The 23,440-nt window shown below is 36.3% G+C and overlaps 1 protein-coding gene across 1 annotated transcript in view; it reads right to left on the bottom strand.

Annotated features, from left to right (window-relative positions):
- Nucleotides 1–23,440, bottom strand: part of ZNF407 (zinc finger protein 407) — a 460,868-nt gene that overhangs the window by 287,699 nt on the left and 149,729 nt on the right. Inside the window, exon 4 of the mRNA XM_011948924.1 lies at nt 1,083–1,157. Within this exon, the coding sequence (XP_011804314.1) occupies nt 1,083–1,157 (75 nt within the window). The remainder of the gene's footprint in view (nt 1–1,082; nt 1,158–23,440) is intronic.

Raw genomic sequence — 23,440 nt, 5'->3', positions numbered from 1 at the left:
GAGGGAAAGAAATAAAGAGAGAGAGAGAGAAAGAAAGACAGAGAGAGAGAAAGAGGAAATAAAACATATGGGTGCAAAGGAGACATCCCAAGATCCAAAACTTTTGACTCAGTAGCAGTCTGTGCCCACACTACTATACTAAAGAAAACAATACGCCTGACAGAAAGGTCAACTTAAATTCCCATAAACAGAGAAAATACTGCTAAGAGCATTTTATATTTTTAAAAAGACTATTAAACATTTACAAATATGACTGAAGACCTCAGGTTTCAGAGTAACTGAAAAAATTGCACCACTATTGACCTTTGAAAACAGTATTAATAAAACTAAAATTTCTGAGAGTATCTGTAGAATTTTGGATCCTACCTTGGAGAATCTGAGGGGGGCTGAAAATCTATCCTGACTTTAAGGAAACTGCCAGTGCTCACGCTAGTTTTGAGTGAGCTGCACATTTTAAAGATTTAAAATATCAGAAGTAGCCGTGTTCACCTGGTAGCTGACACTGCTATATTTCAGTTCACCTAATATAATTAAGTCTATGTGATGAAGCTAATTATGATACAGTAGCAAGAAAAAAGAAAACCTGGCAGTTGATGACATAGTAATTGTAGTGTTATTTTTCATGACATGGCAACTGTAGTATTATTTGGGGAATGACACAAGATGTATTTCTTTTTAATATCAGCAATCTTTAAGTCTACAGTAAGAATTCAAAACTGTTATTTTAAAACCTCAAAATAAGAATATATAATTAAACGAAGTTGAGTTTTACATATCTGTTTTAGCACACTCAAAGGCATTTTCAAAAGGTAATTCCCTCTAATTTAATTATTCTAATATTTCAAGGTTGTTTCACAAATTCAAAGTCCTCCAAATGCTTTCAACTACTTCTAGACTCAAGTTTTAATTAAAATATGTTAAATTTTTGTGAAACGATGGCATAAAATATGATATTCGACAAGAGTACCACAAATAGAAACATGATGAACTGACGTGAAAAAAAATTCTAGAAGTCTGTCATTAAATAAAGCCTAAAATTAAAATCAAATTGTATTTTTAAATGAAAAAAAAATGAAAATTACCTTTCTTTTGGGGTGCCAACTCCATGCTTGCCTAGTAAATGAGTATTTAGGTGCTTCTTCATCACAAAAGCAACCCTAAAAAATAAATAAAGGTAATTATAAAACTAAATCTTGACTCTCCGCAAGAAATCTGTACAAAAAGTACTTGAGAATAATATCTATATGCAAACATAGCATAAAAAGCATATTACAGTGGCACTCTTGCTAAACCAAAGCTTGCATACAGATTAAATATATTGTAGGACTTCAAAAGAAGTCTACATCTAAATTGACTGGTTCATTTTCGTCTTAGATACCCTAACAGTGAGCAAAAGAGCACAATGATTGTAGTTCTTCAATCCCTGTCTTCACTTGCAGGTGGTAAGAAGGATGAAGCAATACCTCAGTATAACATGCACAGCCCTGAGGTCATCACACACTTCAATCAGGAAATGAGTTTGAGAAAATGTCATTTTATTAAATATTTAAAGGACCATAAAAGAGAAAAAGAATGGCTTTCATGGAGCTTCCTTAAAAACATGGTAATAACTTGAAGAGAGGTTTTTAAAAATAATACAAATATTTACTGTATCTATGGCACAAAAAAATTGTCTTGAAGTACCTAGATATCAATAACTAAAACAAACAAAAAGTATGACCTGACATACTATCTTATTTTATACACAAATCAGCTTCCTTAATTCCATTTTGTTGACATAAATATGAACTGGACAGGAATCAGCAGCACATGAATGCCATTCCACCCCTGAACACAGTGCAGTATCAATTTAATTACATCATGTGATTATTTAAAACAATTTAGATCAGAAACATTCAGAAGCATCAAAACTAAAATGGCTCTCTGGATAAGAAGAAAGAAAATTTACTGTTGTAACTTTCAGCGTAAAAGGGCTTGCAAACATTTTTGTTAATTATGTATTACAGCTGTCCTTCATAAAGTTAATTACTAATAGCTGAAAGGCAACAGAATCTATTTGCATATGTACATGAAAGACATGACATATGCAAAAATATGATTTTAATTAGCATTCTATGATATGAAGGGCTACAAATCAAATTGGCATGTTATAAGATTCTCAACATTAAACACTGAATTCATCTGGACATGTTTGCACAAATGAGCAACATAAGACTGTAAAGTACTGTATCCTTGCAGAAAAGACTTGTGACAAAAGCCAAAAGCAAAACGACTTCTAAAAAAATGCTTCTTTTCTTTTGATCTCTAATTTATTTTGTTTAATTTCATATAATATTACAGAATCTCAGGTTTAAGGCCAAATGACCATGACTTCTTTATCCAAATAATGCACTTATATGCACTGAAAATAACAATCATTCTACTTAATATTAGGTAATAACAACTATGGTCAATACACAGTTTACAACTATAAATAACTGGTACCAACATCAATCACGAAAATGAAATTATCACATATTAAAAAACTGTGATAATATTAAAAGCTGAGTAAAAAAAAAAGTACAAAAATTCTGTCTTTGTTTCTGCTTGATTTTGACAAAATAACATTTTTCATTCCTTAAAAAAGAACACAGTAATAATAAGTGAATTTAAGTCATAACTTCCCTACTGTCCTCCATTGTCCTATAATTAAAAAAACATAAAGCTAATAGCAAAGAGCAAAGGTTAAAAACCCAAAGCTGCAATGCACAGCTTATTTACATGACCAAGTATAACTGAAGAGGTCTCAACTTAGAATCCACAGTGCAGTTTTTAAGAGAAAACAAAATTATTAATTAAAATACTTAGGTTTTAAGAATTGAAGCAAAAATATTACATGGCACAGGGAAACAAACTAGAGTAAATAGGGAGAAAAAGCTTTTGCCTAATATAATGTCCTGAATGTCTCCAGCTGAATATTTAGTGAAATGATAATTTTTATTATAATGGAGAAAAACGGAAAAAGTTTTAATACTGTAACACAGCTCAATTGTGTTCAAATGCAAAATATTTATTCAACCAACACTGGACTTAAAAAGAAGTACTAATTCCTTAAATTTAGCTTAAAGCATAAATAATGTAAAAGCCTCAAAATCATCCTCAGTTAAAAAATATATATAAGCCAGCATGACCAGCATTAAATTACTGACCCATATGCACATAATATTGACAGCCATACGTGGTTACTGAATGTAGGCTACTCCTACACTAACACTGTAACATTATTGTTTTGATATTTTTAACGTAACCTTCAAAAATATATATATATAACCTAGATATCACCAGAAATAAAACAGAAATGATGGCAAATCTGAAAGCTAGCCAATTGACATGGCTTGCCCCCCACAAACCCTCATTCTTTCATACCTTCACTCCCTGTTTCATCACGTTTACTGATCACTTACTATGTGCTAGCTGTGAAGGGGTCCTGCACCTATGAGAAAAACCAGACCGTTCAAGTCATGCCTTCCCGGAGCATTCTCAACAACCTGTGGCTTATCAACAGGATGCACTGACACTAAGCTTGAGCCACTCCTCTGTGGACAGTGCTAGTCATTCACACATGCATTTAATTTACATATCTATTAATTAAAGATCTACCATTATGTAAGGTACAGTTCTTGGCAGCTGTGATGCATAGGTGACTAAAACAAATAAAAGTCCCTGCCCTCAAAAAATGTACAACCTAGTGAGAGACACAGACAACAACAACAACAACAAAAAAGTAAAATATGTATCATATTAAGCAGTGTCAAGTGGTAGGAGAATAAATGAGAGAACAAGGATCTTAAAATGTCAGCAAGGGGTTGAAATTCTACATTTGGGTGGCTCAGGAATGAGACCTGTGAGTGAAGAGGATGAAGGCACGTGGCCTGCCAAGGAATAAGGACCAGCAACCCCAGCAGGAGAGAGCACAATCACAGACCTCTGAAGGCAGAGTCTCAATTCATTCTCACAGCAGTGACGTGGGAGCATAAACCTGGGGGCTGGTAAGTGGACAGGAGGACAGTCCCATCCAGGGAGGTTAGAAAAAAGAGGGCAGGTGAGAACGGCAACAATGAAGGCCACAATAGCCTCAGCTTTTATTCTGAGTGAGAAGAAAAGCCATCTCAGGCATCTGAACAGAGGAGTCACTTGTCCAACTTACTTTTGTTTTTGTTTTTATTTTTTTAAAATAGCTCACTGTAATCTCAAAATCCAGGGCTCCAGGGATCCTCACACCTTAGCTTTCCCAGTAGCTGGACTAAAGCCATGTGCCACCAGGCCTGGCTAATTAAACTTGTTTTGTAGAGACAGGGGTCTCACTATGTTGCCCAAGCCCAAGTTGGACTCAAACTTCAGGTCTCAAGGAATCCTCCTGCCTGGAAGTCTCAAAGTCCTGGGATTACAGGTGTGAGCCACCACACCTAGCCTCAACTTCCATTTCAATAGCACTCCTGTCTGTTCTGTTTTGAGTGGATGTGTGTGTGTGTGTGTGTGTGTGTGTGTGCGCGCGCTCAGAGAGAGAGAGAGAGAGAGAGAGAGAGATCAACAGTCTCTTGGAATAATCCAGGCAAAGATGACAGTGATAGTGACCTGGACAAAGGCTAGTAGTGAAGACGTGGTCAGATTTGGGATATATATTTGTAATCAGAGCTAACCAAATTTCTATATGGATTGGATATAGAGTCTGAAAGAGAAATCAAAGAAATGATCCATTTTTGGCTTAAGAGAAATCGAGCTGTTTTGAAGGAGATCAGTCTGGGACACGCTCATAAAGAAGCCACCGAACATCCAAGAGGCCTGTGGAACAGGAGGTCAACTCTACTGCTCGAGGCCAAGACCCACGCTAGAACTGCTGTTGCTCAAGTCATCCATTTGCAAGCATCTAATCATCTGAAGGAATACCTTCAAATAAAAAACGTTTTTAAAATATTGATTGACTTGCAATCAATGTAAATGCCTAATACAGTACAACTTATTTTGGTGTAAAAAGAGCAATGCAGTAGCAATGCCTACCTTCCAGTTAAAAAAAACAACTCTTATTTTAACATTATTTCATAATAAATTCTTGTACACTACACACCATATAATACAGACCTGTTTCTTCAGTCCGTTAGGTTTAGCACTATAACATTATTTCAATTTGAGAGTCATGGGAGATGATGTAACTCACCTACTAAAGTACATACAGCTCAGCTGACCCTTGAACAACATGAGTCTGAATGGCCCGAGTCCACTTCTACTACGATCTTCTCCCACCTCTGCCACCCTTGACACAGTAAGGCCAACCTCTCCCTCCTACTCCTCAGCCCACTTAATGTGACGATCAAAAGGATGAAGTCCTTTATGATGAGCCACCACCACTTAAAGAATACTAAATATACACATTTTCTTCCTTATGATTATCTTAACGTTTCCTCTAACTTGTTTTATTGTAAGAATACAGCATATAATACACATACAGAATGTGTTAATCTACGGTTCCTCTTATTGGTAAGGCTTCTGATCGACAGCAGGCTATTAGTAGTTATGTTTTCGAGGAGTCAAAACTTACACTTGGATTTTTTACTGCATGGGGGTTTGGCTGTGATTCTCTTGTGCCAAACAGGTTCCTATGGTTGACTGTTCTTCAGGATGACAACAGAAATGTTACCAAAGAGTAGGGGTAAGGGGAATTTTCAAATAAGTTTGGATTACACTAGGTTAAAAAAGTTAAGTTCTGGCCAGGCGCAGTGGCTCACACCTGTAATCCTATCACTTTGGGAGGCCAAGGCAGGAGGATACAAGGTCAGGAGATCGAGACCATCCTGACTAATACCGTGAAACCCTGTCTCTATTAAAAATACAAAAACCTTTGGGTATATACCCAGTATTCTCAGCAAACTATCACAAGAACAGAAAACCAAACACCGCATGTTCTCACTCATAGGTGGGAACTGAACAATGAGATCACTTGGACTCGGGAAGGGGAACATCACACACAGGGGCCTACCATGGAGAGGGGGGAGGGGGGAGGGATTGCACTGGGAGTTATACCTGATGTAAATGACGAGTTGATGGGTGCTGATGAGTCGATGGGTGCAGCACACCAACATGGCACAAGTATACATATGTAACAAACCTGCACGTTATGCACATGTACCCTAGAACTTAAAGTATAATAAAAAAAAAAATTATCTCTTTAAAAAAAAAAAAATACAAAAACTTAGCCTGGCATGGTGGTGGGCGCCTGTAGTCCTAGCTACTCGGGAGGCTGAGGCAGGAGAATGGCGTGAACCCGGGGGGCGGAGCTTGCAGTGAGTCGAGATCATGCCACTGCACTCCAGCCTGGGTGACAGAGCGAGACTCCGTCTCCAAAAAAAAAAAAAAAAAAAAAAAGTTAAGTTCTATAGACTTCTCAATCATGTATGTGCTGTTTAGAATGGTGAAATGGAACGAAATAGGAGATCTGCATCATATTTTCTAACCTTATTGGACCACAAATATTTCTGTCATAGAAAACATCTACTAGAACTGTGTCTTGAAGAAACAATTGAGAAAATGCTTACATTACTCAGTCAGGGCTTCTACAACAAAATACCTTAGACTGGGTCAGTTAGAAAGAAAAGACATTTACTGCTTACAGTTCTGGAGGCTGGAAGGTCCAAGATCAAAGTACCAGGAGATTCAGTGTGTGATGAGGGCCTGTCCCCACAGGGCGTCTTCTACAAGTGTCCACACAAGGCAGAAGAGGCAAACAGGTTCCCTTAAGCCTTTCTTATAAGGACACTAATCCCATTCACGAAGGCTCTGCTCTCCCAAAATCAGCTCCCAAAGGCCCCAACTCTTAATACTATTGCACTGGGGATTAGGTATTGATACGGTTTGCATCTGCGTTCCCACCCGAAGCTCATGTTGAATTGCAATCCCCAATGTTAAAGGTGGGGCCTGGTGGTGATTGGTCATGGAGGCAGATTTCTTTTTTTTTTTTTTTTTTTTTTTGAGGCAGAGTCTCGCTCTGTTGCCCGGACTGGAGTGCAGTGGCCGCATCTCAGCTCACTGCAAGCTCCGCCTTCCGGGTTTACGCCATTCTCCTGCCTCAGCCTCCCAAGTAGCTGGGACCACAGGCGCCGCCACCTCGCCCGGCTAGTTTTTGTATTTTTAGTAGAGACGGGGTTTCACCGTGTTAGCCAGGATGGTCTCGATCTCCTGACCTCATGATCCACCCGTCTCGGCCTCCCAAAGTGCTGGGATTACAGGCTTGAGCCACCGCGCCCGGCCTGGAGGCAGATTTCTAATGAGTGGTTTAGCGTCAGCCTCTTGGCACCGTCCTCGTGATAGTGAGAGCTCGCAAGATCCGGTTGTTTAAAAGTGTGTAACACCTCCGTCCTCTCTCTCTTGCTCCTGCTCCAGCAATGTGAGACATGTCACCCTGCTGTCACTTTCTGCCATAACTGTAAGTTCCTGGAGGTCTCCCTGGAAGCCAAGCAGCTGCCAGGACGATGCTTCCTCTACAACCTGCAGAACCAGGAGCCAATTAAACCTCCTTTCTTTATAAATTACTCAGCATCAGGTATTTCTTTATAGCAACGTAAGAACAGCCTAATACAGGTATCAACATGTGAATTTTCGAGAGACACAAGCATTCAGAGCATGGTAAAGTTGGTGTCGAGTATGAGGACTGGTTTCAAACTTCTGATTCAAATATAAGAAACTATAAGAAAATATATTTGTGGGAACTGACAAATACTTGAGAAACTATGTGATAATGTCTATTTAGATTACTACATACTTGCAGTTGACATCATCAGATATTTAGCTACAAAGTACTGATTCAGGCCCAGAACCAGTCACGAATAATTTAGGTAACCATTTTATGGCTAGCTATGTAACACAGTTAAACTATGAACTAAACATTGTAACCAACTTACAGTTGCGTCAGGATACTCTCACAAACACTGTTCTGACCTGAGCAGCAAAAGATGGGTGTGAAGGGTAGAGTGGAATAGATAATAATGACATGGGAAAAATAGGTAAAGAAATCTAATAATAATAATACAAGCAGAAACTTTCCAGCAACAATCCTAGCAGGCAGAAAGGATAAATAATTATTTTACAAAGTTTTGATAAACAACTTCATACCTAATTTTATGTTTACAGTTTATCCTTTTATCTATCACACTTTTATTTTTTAATTGTGAACTGCTCTTTTTCTTAGCTTCTTTCTTGAAAAAAAGTTAAGATTTGGAAAAGTTGAAAAGGCAATATATGAAATACTTGTACCCTCTCCAAACCAGTTCATCATTAACGTTTTGGGATGCCTGCTTACTTGCTCTCTCTCTCACTAGGAATGTATTAATACGTACTTTTATCTTTAAGTCATCTTAAAGTAAGTTACTGAGATGATACTTTTCCCCTAAAACTTCAGCATACAACTCCAAAGAAAGACATTTTTCTACCCATTGTGGATCAAGGTCACACTCAAGAAAATACTGATTCAGTAATATCTGCTACATAGTCTATAAGACATACTCACTGTGTTTCGTTATGTCTCCTTGGTCTCTTTTCATCTACAACTACCCTCGTTTTCTTTATTTGTATAGTGACAAAAATTCTGAGCAACCTAGCTTACAATAATCTCCCACATATGGTATGTCTGATTGTCTCCTCATGATTTGATTCAGTTTAAACATTTTTCGCAAGACCATCACCTACGTATGCTGGGTACTTCCAATAACATAGCATCAGGATAAAAGTAATGTCAGGTTCACATCCCTTTAGTCATGCTGAACTTGATTATTTGTTGAAGGCAGTAATCGCAAAGTTTCTTCAATATAAATACTTACGTGCCCGTTGTAATTAAGTAATCTGTAGGTGATATTTTGATTTTGTGTGAGTATCCTGTTCACTAACAACCTTCTCCCAATGGGATAGGCGCCCATTAATGAATCTTGCCTAATTCAATTATTCTGAAAGCTACAAAACAGCAGCGTTCTATCATTCCTTCTATTTTAGTTAGCTAGCATTCTTTGATAGAGAAACTTAACCATTTTCCCCCATCTTTCTGTGACATACTCTCTCACCCTCACTTTCTTTCTAAAGCACTTTATCTGGACTCTTGGATTTTATATCATATTATATAAACTATTACCGCAATTATGTCATGTAATTCTCAAGTTTTCCCAAAATTGGCCACTGGAAACTCTTTAAAGTTGGCTACTCTGTTTTTTGACATCACTTCTCTTACTGTTGGTTTCTTCCTTATTTTCTAGCACAACCAGCCTTCCAGGCCCAAAAATCACTGTCCATGCTCCGGACCTGCAATCAGTCCTGGTTTCTTACAGTAAGTAGTGGTGTTTATAAAGCAAGACCTGGGTGCTAACTCTGATCACTGCTACAAGAGTATCATGGAGTCTAAGCCCTTTCAATCCACAAAGCTAGGAAATAAATGAACACACAAACAAACACATACATGGGGGGTATGGAAGGAAATATACACAGAGGATTTCAACTGTAAAGGCCACGTTTGATAAATGAGTATTCACTGCAACAATCGGCGTATCTTTCGTTATTCTAAAATGTGTTATAATAAATTTTCAGGTGGTACAAATACATTACTGTAAATGAATCACATTTTAGCTTTTGCAGGACAGCATTCTATTCAAACAATTATTCTCATAAAACTTTAGTGTAAAGGTAATATTTACTACTTCTTTAAGCTCTCTAATAACTTGGCTTCTACTGATAGTTCCAAAACACTTCTGATCACTTCCTCTTTCATACTATTGTCAATTCTCGTTCTTCATCTTACCCTCTAAGGGTGATATATTTGTTCATATACATTCATATTTCAAAGGTATAATTCATTTCCTGGGCTTCAAGCATAACCTCCTTGTGGGTGACACTAAAATATATATTTCCACCCACGGCCTTTCCAGGACATTTTTTCTTGTCTGCATTGACAATACTGTAAAGCATGTCCAACACTCAGTCATGATTGCTCCATGCTAATGATCTCCTGCAGAATTTATGAATTATATCAATTGTACCACCTTCCCGATTTAGTAATCTTACACTCATGTTCATACATCATCGTTTCTTCATAATTTTTTGGTACCAAGACTTTTCTTTTTCTATTTTAAATAAACTAGTTCAAACCATTATGTCTGAGTACCACAGCTACAAGGCACTCTCCCATAAAATTCACTCCATATACCCCAATGACGCGCCTTCATATAAATATGCTCACGTCATGCCTCAGCTCAAAAACCTGTCATAATTCCCTTCTGAACTGGATAAGCACCAAATCTTAAGCAAACAAACAATAGTCCTCAACAGTCATTCAGAATCAGGTATTCTAACTGCTGAAATATGCACTCTAAAAATAATATGAAATAAAAGATAAAAAGCTACAATCCAACTGAAAAGTGAGAGCAACCTAAAAGTTCAATAGCAATGGCACAATCATGGTATAATATTATGCATCAACTGAAAATACAGAAAGCTGCTCATGATAGCTTAGATTTTAAAAGGACAAAAAATACTACATACAACAAACCCTATGTATGTTCATTCTTGTATTCTGATATATACATGAACAAACATACATGAAAAGAAGCACACACCAACCAAGTTCACTCTGACACGGGATTTAGATTTAGACGATTTATAGGGTTGTTTTTCTATAAGTAAAATTTGTCATTTTAAAAAGCAACACATAATATATTGCTTACAGCCAGATGTACAGTTTATACAAGACTTTTATATGTCTCCTCAAAGGCTGCCCAAGAGTGTACGAGTATGCAGTCTGGGCATAATCAGATGGCCCTGAGAGAGAAGGAAATTGGGGCTCAGAGACGGTAAGTGACTTTGACTTTTTCAAGAAAATGGGGCAAAGAAGCTGAAAATGCAAAAGGAGAATTCATGCCTGGTGACGTTTATACAGAAGTCTCTCCACCACTCCATCCTTCCTGCCTAATGAAAGATTATAGCCTCATAGAAAATAAGAAAAATGAAATTACTACTGAAATAAAACTGTTGAAAAATAAAACCACTATATTACTTTCTTAAATGAATATGAATTATCCAAGCTAATGAATGACAAATCTAGTAACTGATATAAGCATGGAGATTTTTTTTTTTAAGATTTGCTGGGATTAAGTATACACAATATTTTTAAAAGAAAATACTTATCATATGATGAAGAGAGAAACTAAAAATTAATGACCTATAAAACAAGTCAGACAAAAATACCACACAACCAGTTATCAAGAATAATTATGCTTAAAAATAAAGATGATCACTTCTAAAAGAACAGCCAATTGAGACAGATTGCATCAGTTTTATTGTAAACAAAATCAAAATAAATATATTTTACTTTTAAAGTGTCAGAAACTCGGGGCATACTATAATTTGTTGCTAACATGTTAAATATGTTAGATAATATAAAATAAAACCAAAATTCATTATTAAAGACCTCATCTTTATATAACATATAAAGTGAAATATATTATCTAACATCCTAAATACATTTGTAAGCAGGTTTCTATTATATTGTTTAATCAAGACTTCAGGAAAGAATTTTTCCCACCTACTTCTCTTACCTATTAATGAGCATGTTAAATAAACAATACAGAAAAACCTGCAGTTCAAACGTATTCAAATCTGTCAGAAATTTATCTTACAAATAAAGGGGGAAAGCTATGATTATATGAGATTTGTTTACTCCAAAATTCAGAAGTTAACAGGTGTTAAATAACATTTAATAATTATATTTCTCAAACTCTTACCAAATCATTGATAGGCCAAAATAATCGTCTTTATTTCTCAAATATATTCTGACACAATTCCTTTTAATGTTACACCCCTTTTGGTTTTAATTACCATACGGAACCCACCATTTTCACATGTGAAATGTACCCTTGTAATTTTATATAAAGCAACTTGCTTCAAACACAAATTATCAACGTTCTAAAATTTAAAATATCTGAAAATTCTTTACAATTATTATTTTCCTGGATGACTCTGCCTGTCCTTGTTAATAAATGCTATTATATTTAATGAAAATCTCCATGAAGAGACAAAAGTTAGAAATTTTTGCTTATTCATAAGAAACAAACTTTTCCTAAGTTTCGCACCTCTCCTGAGAATAGGCATTCTGCATACAGAAAAACTGCAGTAACCTTTTAGATATTATAAAATGCTAGCTACAACACACATAAAGGTTCAAGAATCTGAACAGGTTATGTGATAAAACATACACACGCCACACACACACGCATACAAATACACACGTACCCACAATTTCCCGGAGCAAGTAAAGATATTCAGCAAGGTTGTACTGCTTTATTTCAAGGGTCAATTCCATTGCCAAAAAATGAGGGTCCACATGAGGATTTAACTATTAACATTCTAAGAACTGTAAATAATATAATACCTCAAGACGTTAAGAGTACATTGTCGACTTCCAAATATTCACCAGATTCTTAATAATAAAAGTATTAAGGTTATTTTATTCTTGTTTTTCTTGTTGGAAAGGAAGGAGACTGCCAAGCTCTGGGTTGATCTGTAGTTTTTGTTTGTTTTTTGAGGTTTTCTTGAGAAGAGCTGGTTATTTTTTTGAGACAGGGACTCCCTCTGTCACCAGGCTGACTACAGTGGCACAATCATGGCTCGCTGCAGCCTTCACCTTCCAGACTCAAGTGATTCTCCCACCTCAGCCTCCTAAGTAGCTAATACTACAGGTGAGCACCACCACACACAGTTAATTTTTATTTTTTGTAGAGGCAGCAGGGTCTCGCTGTGTTGCCCAAGCTGGTCTCAAACTACTGGACTCAACTGATCCTCCCAATTCAAACTCCCAAAGTGCTGGGATTACAGGCATAAGCCACCATTCCCGGCTTCCAAGTTCTGCTGTATGCCTCATGTGAACCAACTGATCTCACCCTCACCACATCTCATTTTCCAGATGAAAAACCTGAGGTGCATAGCCATTAAGCCCCAAAGACTGCAAGCTCCTAACTGGTAGAGTCAGAATGGGCCCCAGGCTGTCTCCTCAAAGCCCACAGACCACACTCACCACTCAACTGTCTTGTGTCTCTCTCCCTCTTATAAACTTTCAATCATGTATAGGCATGGTTTCAGATGTCAGCTGCACTATTTTTTAATTACAAAGTCATTTTCCAACAACTAAGTAAATCAATGATTACCGTGTATATTATTTTTGAGTTTCAGACACAGACAGTAGAAGTTCAGTGAAAAATGCTCCAGTCCAGAGTTGAAAACCTGAATCTAGTCTAGGCGCTGGCATCCCACTGGCAAAAACTTGCATCTCGTCTAGGCCAACATGGCCTTGGTTAAGTTAATGCATGACATGTGAGACAAAATGAGATCATTAATGTCTGAACTGTTTTTAAAAATACAATGAATTTAGTAGACAACTATATTAGTGATAAACTATAAACTGGGAATTGCCATGACCAATTGAAATCCCCACCAGGGGAATCAAAAACAAACTCTATGAGACGTGTTTATGAATGGTTATATTGTACAAAGACAGTATGAGACAAAGAGGTACTTATCATATTCTTACACTCATTGGAAACTTTCAAAAAGAGCTCTGTGAAGAACTCTTTGCCTAGAGCTACCTCAACTCTTCTGAAGGAGGTAAAACAACGGTGGGGCCTTCTGTTCACATAAGATAGTAACCTGAGAATGCAAAGTGCTAACACAGTCAACGGGAATTAAAATACATAGCCAAATGTGCTTTGTATATGAAATCATTTGATGGTAGGCCATAAAAGAATATCGCTGAGGGTCAGGGCAAAGCCTGATGTCAAAGAAACTTGGGCTGCATGTGGGCCTTACCTATGAATGGATAAGGACATTATCCCTCTTCCCTAGGGTTGCTATGAAGACTAAATGAGCTGAGGTAAGGCGAGGACTTACTGTAGTGCCTAGCACGGTAAGTCCTCTGGAATTGTTAGCCAACTTCACAGTGATGATGATGATAATGATTACAATGATGACGATGACCATGACTAGGAAGAGGACCCCAGGGACAAGAGAAAGGATGGATGGCACACAGAACACACACTGTAGTGCTGCACTGGCTGACAGGATTCTATAAATATCATTTTCATCCTTCCAGGATAAAAAAGGGCCATGCAAAGATTAAAAATAAATAGTGATGAAATTTAGCATATTAGTGACAGAGCACTATGGCCAAAGAGGGTAATAAATGTTTAATGTGGATTATTGAAGATAAAACCCCAACTGTAGTAGATACACATTACGGTATTACTAACCTCAATTTATAAATGAGAAAATTGAGGCCTACTGGAATATAGCAATGGTGTAAGAAAAATCTATCTATCTATATACGGTATATAGAAGACTAGAGTAAAATTCCTAGGTATTTCAAGAAATTCAGTAAGTCTCAAAAAATGATTGCTATTAATAAATTAAGACTTTTCCTATCCAAGCATATAATTCTGGTATTGTCTTTATTGATTAAATGTGCAGGAGCTAAAATACATGAGGCTGTTCCTGTCAAGGAATAAAACACCAATCAATAAATCCACCAAAAAAGGGATTTCCACATTTACATGTAATTTGTCTTCAAATTTCTTCTCTGATACTTTATGTAAATTGACACTACAATCACATGTAATGCAGCAGACGTCAATGAGGAAATGATAACCAAGCCCCGTTTCCAATCTTATCTAAAAGGGATCTAGGAATAGCTGAGCCTAAGGTGACCAGCACTCCATACTTGACTGAACATCAGGGAGAAATGTTCTTGGTTAATGAAGGAGCTTGTAGGTGAGATGTGCCAACCTGTCCAACAGCTCTATTTCCAAGACTAGTGCAGGCACTCTGGCTTAAGAGCGATTTTAAAAAATAAGACTTCTTCATTTAATGCTTTAAAAATACTATTTGGCAAATAGGTATATTCAAGTTGTAATTTATGTGAAAATGAATTGAAGGTACCCAACATACACATTCAATATATACATGCAGACAAAATATATTAAATTATTCTGAAACAAAAAATGAGAATTCAAGGGCCGGGCACGGTGTCTCACGCCTGTAATCCCAGCACTTTGGGAGGCCAAGGCGGGAGGATCAGGAGGTCAGGAGATCGAGACCATTCTGGCTAACACGGTGAAACCCCATCTCTATTAAAAACACAAAAAATTAGCAGGGCGTGGTGGCGGGCGCCTGTAATCCCAGCTACTCAGGAGGCTGAGGCATGAGAATGGCGTGAACCCGGGAGGCAGACCTTGCAGTGAGTGAGATCATGCCACTGCACTCCAGCCTGGGTGACAAAGCAAGACCCCATCTCAAAGAAAAAAAAAAAAAAGAAAAAGAATTCAGAATTATACAATCTAATTCTGAACATATTTAGCAGGAAAACAATATTATGAGACATATGCAGATAAATAGGTCCTCTGTGTCTTGTATTGAGGTTTATATATATTAAAGATAAATATTTTCCATGAAATACAATTATACAATAATTAGAACACAATAGGATGCATTTAATAATAAAAGTTTATAAAACAGAATATAATCTGCATATAGAACAGAATATACTCTGTAATATCCAGCAGGTATATGAAAACATGCGGTGCTTCCGGAAGATCGTCACCATCATCCAGTACTGTGACGCTGGAGAGATGCAGAAGTTATCAGTTAAGAAGAATTACAGCTGAATTACTTTCCTATAACAATTTGTAATAAACTAAGTGACTCTATTAAAATAAGAAAGACTCAGGACTCTTTTTAATAATAACAAAGTCAGGACCAGGCACAGTAGCCCACGCCTGTAATCGCAGCACTTTGGGAGGCCAAGGCGGGTGGATCACCTGAGGTCAGGAGATAGAGGCCAGCCTGATCAACATGGCGAAACCCTGTCTCTATTAAAAATACAAAAATTAGCCAGGCATGATGGTGCGCACCTGTGGTCCCAGCTACTCGGGAGGCTGAGACAGGAGAATCGCTTGAAGTTGGGAGGCGGAGGTTGCAGTGAGCTGAGATTGTGCCACTGCACTCCCGCCTGGGCGACAGAGTGAGACTCTGTCTCAAAAAAAAAAAAAAAAAAACTTAAAAGAATAAATTTTTAAAAATTAAAATTTTCGGGGTTAGTTTATTTCCTATTTCTAGTCCCCTTATCATCTAAAATAAGATGTGTTAACGATGTTACCTTTAGAACTCATTTTAAAAGTTATAGGTAGCAAAGAGAAAATGCAAATTGAAGAATGAAAAACCCTAAAAGCAAAACATGGCTAGTGTATTCTCTTTTGGTAACAGGCTAGCATGTTGTTGATTGTGTACTGAACATGTACATCATGTTGGGTAGAAGTATATCTTCTTTTTTTCTTTAATTACAGATTAAATACGCCTTACGAAGATGGGGCTCAGTAACGTGACAACTTGGCTTAGCCAAATTCCATTTCCTAGAATTCGCTTCCCTAGATGTAGCTGGTTAAGGAAAGCCAGCAGAGAAACACCCAGTGTGAAATAAGCAGGGCAGATGTGAAGCCACAGCCCACAGGCATTGCCACATAGATCATCTCATCATCACAAGACAACAACTGAACCTTTAACCACTCCACAATCCTGGGAAAGCTTCTATGTCAGTTTCTCCGACTCCTGAACCTTATGGGTAAGTTTAAGAAGCGTAGGATGGGACCCAGCCAGCTTCTGTGGAATCCTGTACCACCATCGTCCAAGGCCATGGGCTCCCGCTCATGCCTGTGGGTCCCCCCAGTTCCCGTTCTCCATCATGTCACATCCCTCCTCACTTCTCAACTGCCTGCTCTGTGGGTTTCAAGGTCCAACATCAGATGTGATGACAACACCTTACAGAGACTAGTTTAAAAGCTCCCGATGTTGCCTAAGACCAAATTTCTGTAACAAGTATATTAACTTTATTCACATAGCCACACACACATACAGACACACACACACACACACACACACACACACACAGAGTAATATGTGTATATCATAGTGGCTTTAAATGTCTGAGTGAATCCTGACTGATTTGGGGTTTAGAAGATAGAGTAATCAGAACCAGTTTTATCCTTCCCATTGATAAAAAAAAAAAAAAAAATCCAAAAAATGTATGAAATAACCTTTTAAGAAATAGCACATCAGGTAAAGAAAGACAATGATCTCAAAGAGCCAGCTGTCAGACAGTGGAACGAGGTGAGAAACAGAGCTGTAGATGAACAGACTGCTGAGGTGGGAGAACACAGGGAGGCCAGGCAGCTGGAATGCACAGGGCAGAGAGGAGAGACCCCAATAGAGAGAGAACTCTAAAGATCACGGGAAGAGTGCCTGGAGGACTCAGCAATGATTGATCAAGTCACACATGTATGAAGAAGCTACATGAGAGCATGACAAAACACAGAAAAAAAAATAGTGCTTGGGCTCACACAGGCTCCCATCAGCCAAACTTGAGAAACCTGAGGGCTCAAGGGGCACGCAGCAAGTTCAGTCTCAGAGGCAGAGACAATTAATCCTAGACTGAGCACTGTTCTGATCCTGCTTAAAAGCAAAGCAAAAAATCATTTTCATGTAAATTAACTGCAATCTGAGAACAAGGGTCAAGAATATTTATTGAACTACAAAATAAACAGAAACAACAAAGTAAAATTAACAATGTCTAGAATTCAATGAAAAAATTACCAGGCATGCAAAGAAGTGTAAAAATAGGAACAATAAGAAGAAGAAAAATCAATCAAATAAAACCAACCCAGAATGAACAAAGATGTTAAAATCAGGGAACAATAAAACAATTACTGTAAATACACACAACATAATCAAAAGATAAGTACAATTGTCCCTTGGTATTCCTGGGGAATTGGTTCTAGGAACGCTCTGAAGATACCAAACTCCATGCATACTCAAGTCCCTTATATAAAAATAACATAGTATAGATGACCCTTGAATAACAAGAATTGGAACTGTGTGGGTCCACTTTTACTATGATTTTCTTCCACCTCTGGCATCCCTGAGACAGGAAGACCAAACTCTCCTTCTTTCCTCCTCAGCCTAATTAATATGAAGATAATGAGAATGAAGACTTTTATAAGGATTCACTTCCACTTAATAAATAGTACATCTAATTCTTATGATTTTCTTAACAACAACTACTTTTATCAACCTTAAAGAATACAGCAACATATACAATATTTATTAACTGTTTGTTTATGTTATCAGTAAGGCTTCTGGTCAACAGTAGGCTATTAGTAGTTGAGTTTGGGGGGAGTCGAAGTTATACACAGATCTTCACCTGTACGGGAGGTTGGAGCTCTTCACTTCCATGTTGTTCAAGGGTCAACTGCATTTGCACATAACCTAAGCACATCCTCCCACATACTTTAGATCATCTCTAGATTACTAATAATACTTAACACAATCAAAAAGCCACATAAATAGTTGTTATATTGTATTGCTTTTTAATTTCCAGGGTTGTATTTTTTTTTATTTTTCAAGTATTTCTTTTTCTTTTTTTTTTTTTTTGCTGTGAGTAATATATTTATTTTCTCTCTGACTTAGGAGTCTCTCCTTTTCTGCTGATATCCACACAACCATGGCAAGCTAATTTGTTAGCTTATAAGTAGAATAAAATATAAGGCCCTTCACAGTTCTCAACAATATGATGGGCCGTTTCAATTATTTCATTTTCTTTTATCTCAGGACAATTTTCTTTTTTTTTTTTTTTTCAAGTATTTCTGATCAGCAGATGGTAGAATCCATAAAGGTAGAACCCGAGGATACAGAGGATCGACTGTAGAGAGATGGAAGATAGTTTTAAAAATCCAAACCACATGTCTAGATTTACTTTTAGTGTTTTATTGTAGTGTATTATTCTAGTGTTCATGTGTTTTATTACACGAGATAAAAAGATGCATGAGACGAGCTTAATGACGTATTAGACATCCAGAAGGAAGTGACCTTGAATAAAAGGAACAGAAAACACAAAAATTAAAAGCTAAAACAGAAAGTAGATTTTTAAACCTGAAAACAATATTAGTTGTTGGCCAATTTCAAATGGTATCATTGGAGTGTCCAAAAATACAAGGTGGAACAGGGTAGTAGTTGAAGAAATAATGGGCAAAAAAATTTCAAGTGTCATGAAAACTATAAACTCACAAATCAAAAAACAAATTGCAAACAAAGCAAACATGAAGAAAACCAATTATAAAGAAAAAAGTCTTAAAAAAAAAAAAAAGAGAGAGAGAAAAAAGACATGTTATATACAAAAGACCAAAGATAAGAATGACAACAGATTTACAGATACAAAGCAAGGAAATGAAGACCACAAAAAAATGTTAACTACCTTCATTTTATACCATACACACTTGTAGTAGAAACTCATTCGAAATGAATCACAGACCTTAAATATAATACCTAAAACCATTAAACTTCTAAAAGAAAACAAAAGAAAAAAAGGTGTGACCTTCATCTAAGTGAGGATTTCTGGGATATTACACAAAAAGCAAAACGCATTAAAGAAAAAATTTATACACTGGACTACACGGAAATTTTTAAATTCTCTTCTTCTAAAGAGAATTAAGCCACAGACTAGGACAAAATACTTGCAAATCATATGTTTAATAAAAAGCTTATATCTAGCATACAAAAAGAAATCCCATGCTCAATAAGAAGAAAACAACACAATTTTTTAAATGGACAAAAGATTTTTTTCATAGATCCTTTACCAAAGAAGAAATACACACGGCAAAAAAAAAAAAAAAGTCCTAAGAAGATGCTCAAAATCATTAGGGGCATGCAAATTAAATCACCATGAGATTCCTCTACATATCTAATGAAAATGGCTAAAAACAGACAGAATGACAATTGCAAGCTGTGGGAAGTTTACATAGAAAAATAGGAAAGTTAAAACTCTTCTGATGGATATGTAAACTGGTACTGTTCTCTGGTAAAACCTTAAACATACACCTATCCTAAAATCCAATCACTTTACATTTAGGTATTTAGCCAAGAGAAATGGAGGGCTACGGCCATACAAAACTTGTTTACAAATGTTCATCAAAATAGCATAATTTCAAATACCCAAAAAAGAGAAATAATTCAGATGTTTATTGCAAGGAGAATGGATAAACAAAGGGATAAAGAAACAAGGTAATTCTGCTTAGCAATAATTAGGAATTAACTACCAATACACAACAACAACAACAACAACAAAGAAGAAATCTAAAATCTAAAAACAGCTATGATGACTTCAAAAAAAAAAGAGTGACAAGAAAAATCCCCAACTGTATCATTCCATTCGCAAAGAACTCTAGAAAATGAAAGCTAATAATGGCAGAAAGCAGATCGGCAGTTGTGTAGGAATGGCAAAGAGTGGCAGGAAGGATGGATTACAAAGGAAAAAAATGGAAATTCGGGGCAGTAATGGGTATAATCATAATCTTTTTTGAGGTAAAGGTTTTACGTACACATGTGTCTAAATATGTATTAAAATTCATCAAATTGTACATTTCAAGTATGTATAGGTTTCTGTGTGTAATACTTCAATAAAACTTTTCTTAAGCTAAAAATTACATTTACAATAGGAACTCCATAATAATTTTAATTAGAAAATATACATTTTTCAGGCATTATACATTCATACACAAGATATATGTTTATTTTTTGCCCTTCTTTACCTTTTTGCTTTATTAATTTTTAACATTTTATAGAGTTCCAAAGTAACTGAGAAGTCAACTCCTGACTTGGTATATATAGACTAGACAGTATTTCCTCAATTTTATGTGAGATATCTATGGTACTATGAAAGGATAAATAGTAAATATCTTGCAAGCGGAGGGATGGTAACACTGTCAAGCAACTCTCTGGAAAAGTCTACGGTTCAGAGCAAAACGGTAACTAAAAGAGAGAGAGAGAGAGAGAGAGAGAGAGAGACTGACTGACTATATAAATAACTTCCATGATTTTCCTCTCTCCAACTATAACTTTCTTACACTGTGCTACAAGCAAAACAGTTTCCTACAAATACTAGCAATTTGAAATCTGGAGGAGAAGCTACACATGACAAAAGTTTACAGACAGATAAATGAAAACAGATTATTTCTGAATTTCCCATTTTATTTGGTATTGTTTATCTGGTGGCAAATGTATAATTTAGATATACTCTAAAAATACCAAAATTACCAAAAACATGCAGTTTAAGAACTGAATGTGATTCATAAGAACTTACAACACAATCATGAAAAGAACCCAGCAGTTTCTAGCAGTCAGAAATAATACAAGTTACAACCGGGCTACAGAGCTGATGAAGGTTAACAGCAACAGATCTAAAAGCTCCAAGTTTTTAGGGTTTATAGGTTGGGGTCTAAGTTACGTGAAAAGGCACAAACTTGCATCTATGGGTGATATAATATATATCAATATTATTAGCAAGCTCTGACATTTGATCAACTATTTAGATATCTCTAAAAGATGTAAATTTTACATCTTGTAATATCAAACCAATTAATAAATATTTTCAGACAATGTGCTTTGTAAAAAAAATTGTGCTAAGGGATATAGAAAAGGGCTAATATAAGCTAAAATCTCATGATATACCTAAAAAAATACATAAAAATATGTACAAGTATAAGCAATATTTTAGTGCTGAAGAGACAACACAAAATATAAATGTCTCTCACCCTATCAAACTGATAATAACATTTGCAACATTTATTGTACAATGCTCCTTTACTATCCTAAAATTAAATGAATGCATAATAAAACCTATCAAAATTCAATAATCCAAAAGATCGATATAGTACACTAATAAATATGAAGTAAATTTAAAAGAAGTAGTTTAAAATAAAATTGTTTGTATTTCAAGAAATAAAAGGTTGGGCAGAACTATACGGGAAGTCTAATGCATTTTCAGATGTTTTTGCCTAAACAGATAATCACCATGAGAGGAGGGGACTGCCACAATGGTAAAGCGAGCTCCTCCAAAAATCTGCTCCTCCATAAAAGCAAAAGAACACAAGAAAAAGCAACTTTTTACCAACACTGGAAATAAAAAGAGACAGAAGAGTATAAAGACTATTCAAGAAAACCAACTCAATAATAAGCTTTGTGGCACTTGAACTTACTCCAATCTCATGCCCAACTCCCGAGATCCCAGAAAAACAACAAAATGACGACTAGAGTAGATTTGAAAACCAGCAGCCTAGGAGCTATGAGGAGGGGTCAGACAGGTTAGGAACTCATCAAAGACCTCATTCCCATAAAAATCATACTAATTACCTGGAAGATCCTGAAACACTCCATGCTCAGGGTTTGTCTTTGACGTGACTCACAACTCCCTGTGTGTGAATAACCCCCATCCTCAGGGCCACTGTCAGTAGTAATGGAAAAAACAAACAAAAAACCATGGAAGCAACTGTTTACCACCATAGCTGTCTAAACATAAAACCAGTTAGGGAGAATTAAGAAGCTAGCCAAAAAACTTAAAAGGAAAAATGAGAATGAGATTATAAATACAAGCTTAGAAAAGCTCCAACATACTTCACAAATCTAAAAGCAAACACACATGCACAGGGCTGTGTGAACGAAGGGAGAAATCTGAAAAGGTAATAATCTTCCACAGCATCCCTGGCTAACATTAAGCCTTTGCACAGGTAGAAAGAGAAGGCAAAAGTAGAGTTGATAACTGCCTGATGAAGCACATTCCACAATGCAACAGAGCCCCTTGACAAACGCTACGGATATCGGTTCAAGGCATTTGAAGAAATCTGTGTCTTCCATTTTTCAGAGTAAGCAGTGATGTTAGTGGCCACATATGACAAACAATACGGACATTACAAAATATGTTCAGAAAAATCACTAAACAGCATCAACAAAAGTAAACTCTGAGGAGAAAGGGATCTGATTTCCAAACTGGTCACATTACATTATTTAAATAACTACTTTCTAGCATATAAATACATATATACGTGTGTGTGTGTGTGTGTGTGTGTGTGTGTATACACACACACATATTTCTTTTTTCCTTTGTAAGGTTAGTAGTAATGTTCACCCTCTATATATATAGTAGCAGCAATGTTCTTTCTCTCTATATATATATACACACACATATATAGAAAGAGAGATATGTATTCAATAAAGAATGAACAAACACAAACGTACTAATAACAAAGCCTCCAAAATAAAAAAACAAAAACAAAAAATTGTAGAATTGAAGCAGAAACTTCAACAATAAGATTTGGAGACTTGAAAAGCCCATTTTCAGAATAAATAGACCTATGCAGTACATAAACAACGAAAGGAAGTTTTCAACAACAAGGTACATCAACTAGAAATAAGAGGCATCTATAGAATATGTCAACACAATAAAAACAACCTCAAATGCACAGAGAATGGCCTCCAGAACTAATCATATGTTAGGATATAAAATAAG

Source organism: Colobus angolensis, unplaced genomic scaffold (genome assembly GCF_000951035.1).
Source record: "Colobus angolensis palliatus isolate OR3802 unplaced genomic scaffold, Cang.pa_1.0 Scaffold287, whole genome shotgun sequence".
Taxonomy (NCBI): Eukaryota; Metazoa; Chordata; class Mammalia; order Primates; family Cercopithecidae; genus Colobus; species Colobus angolensis.
Note: the sequence above shows the minus strand (reverse complement) of the source record. Positions and strands in the feature narration are given on the sequence as shown.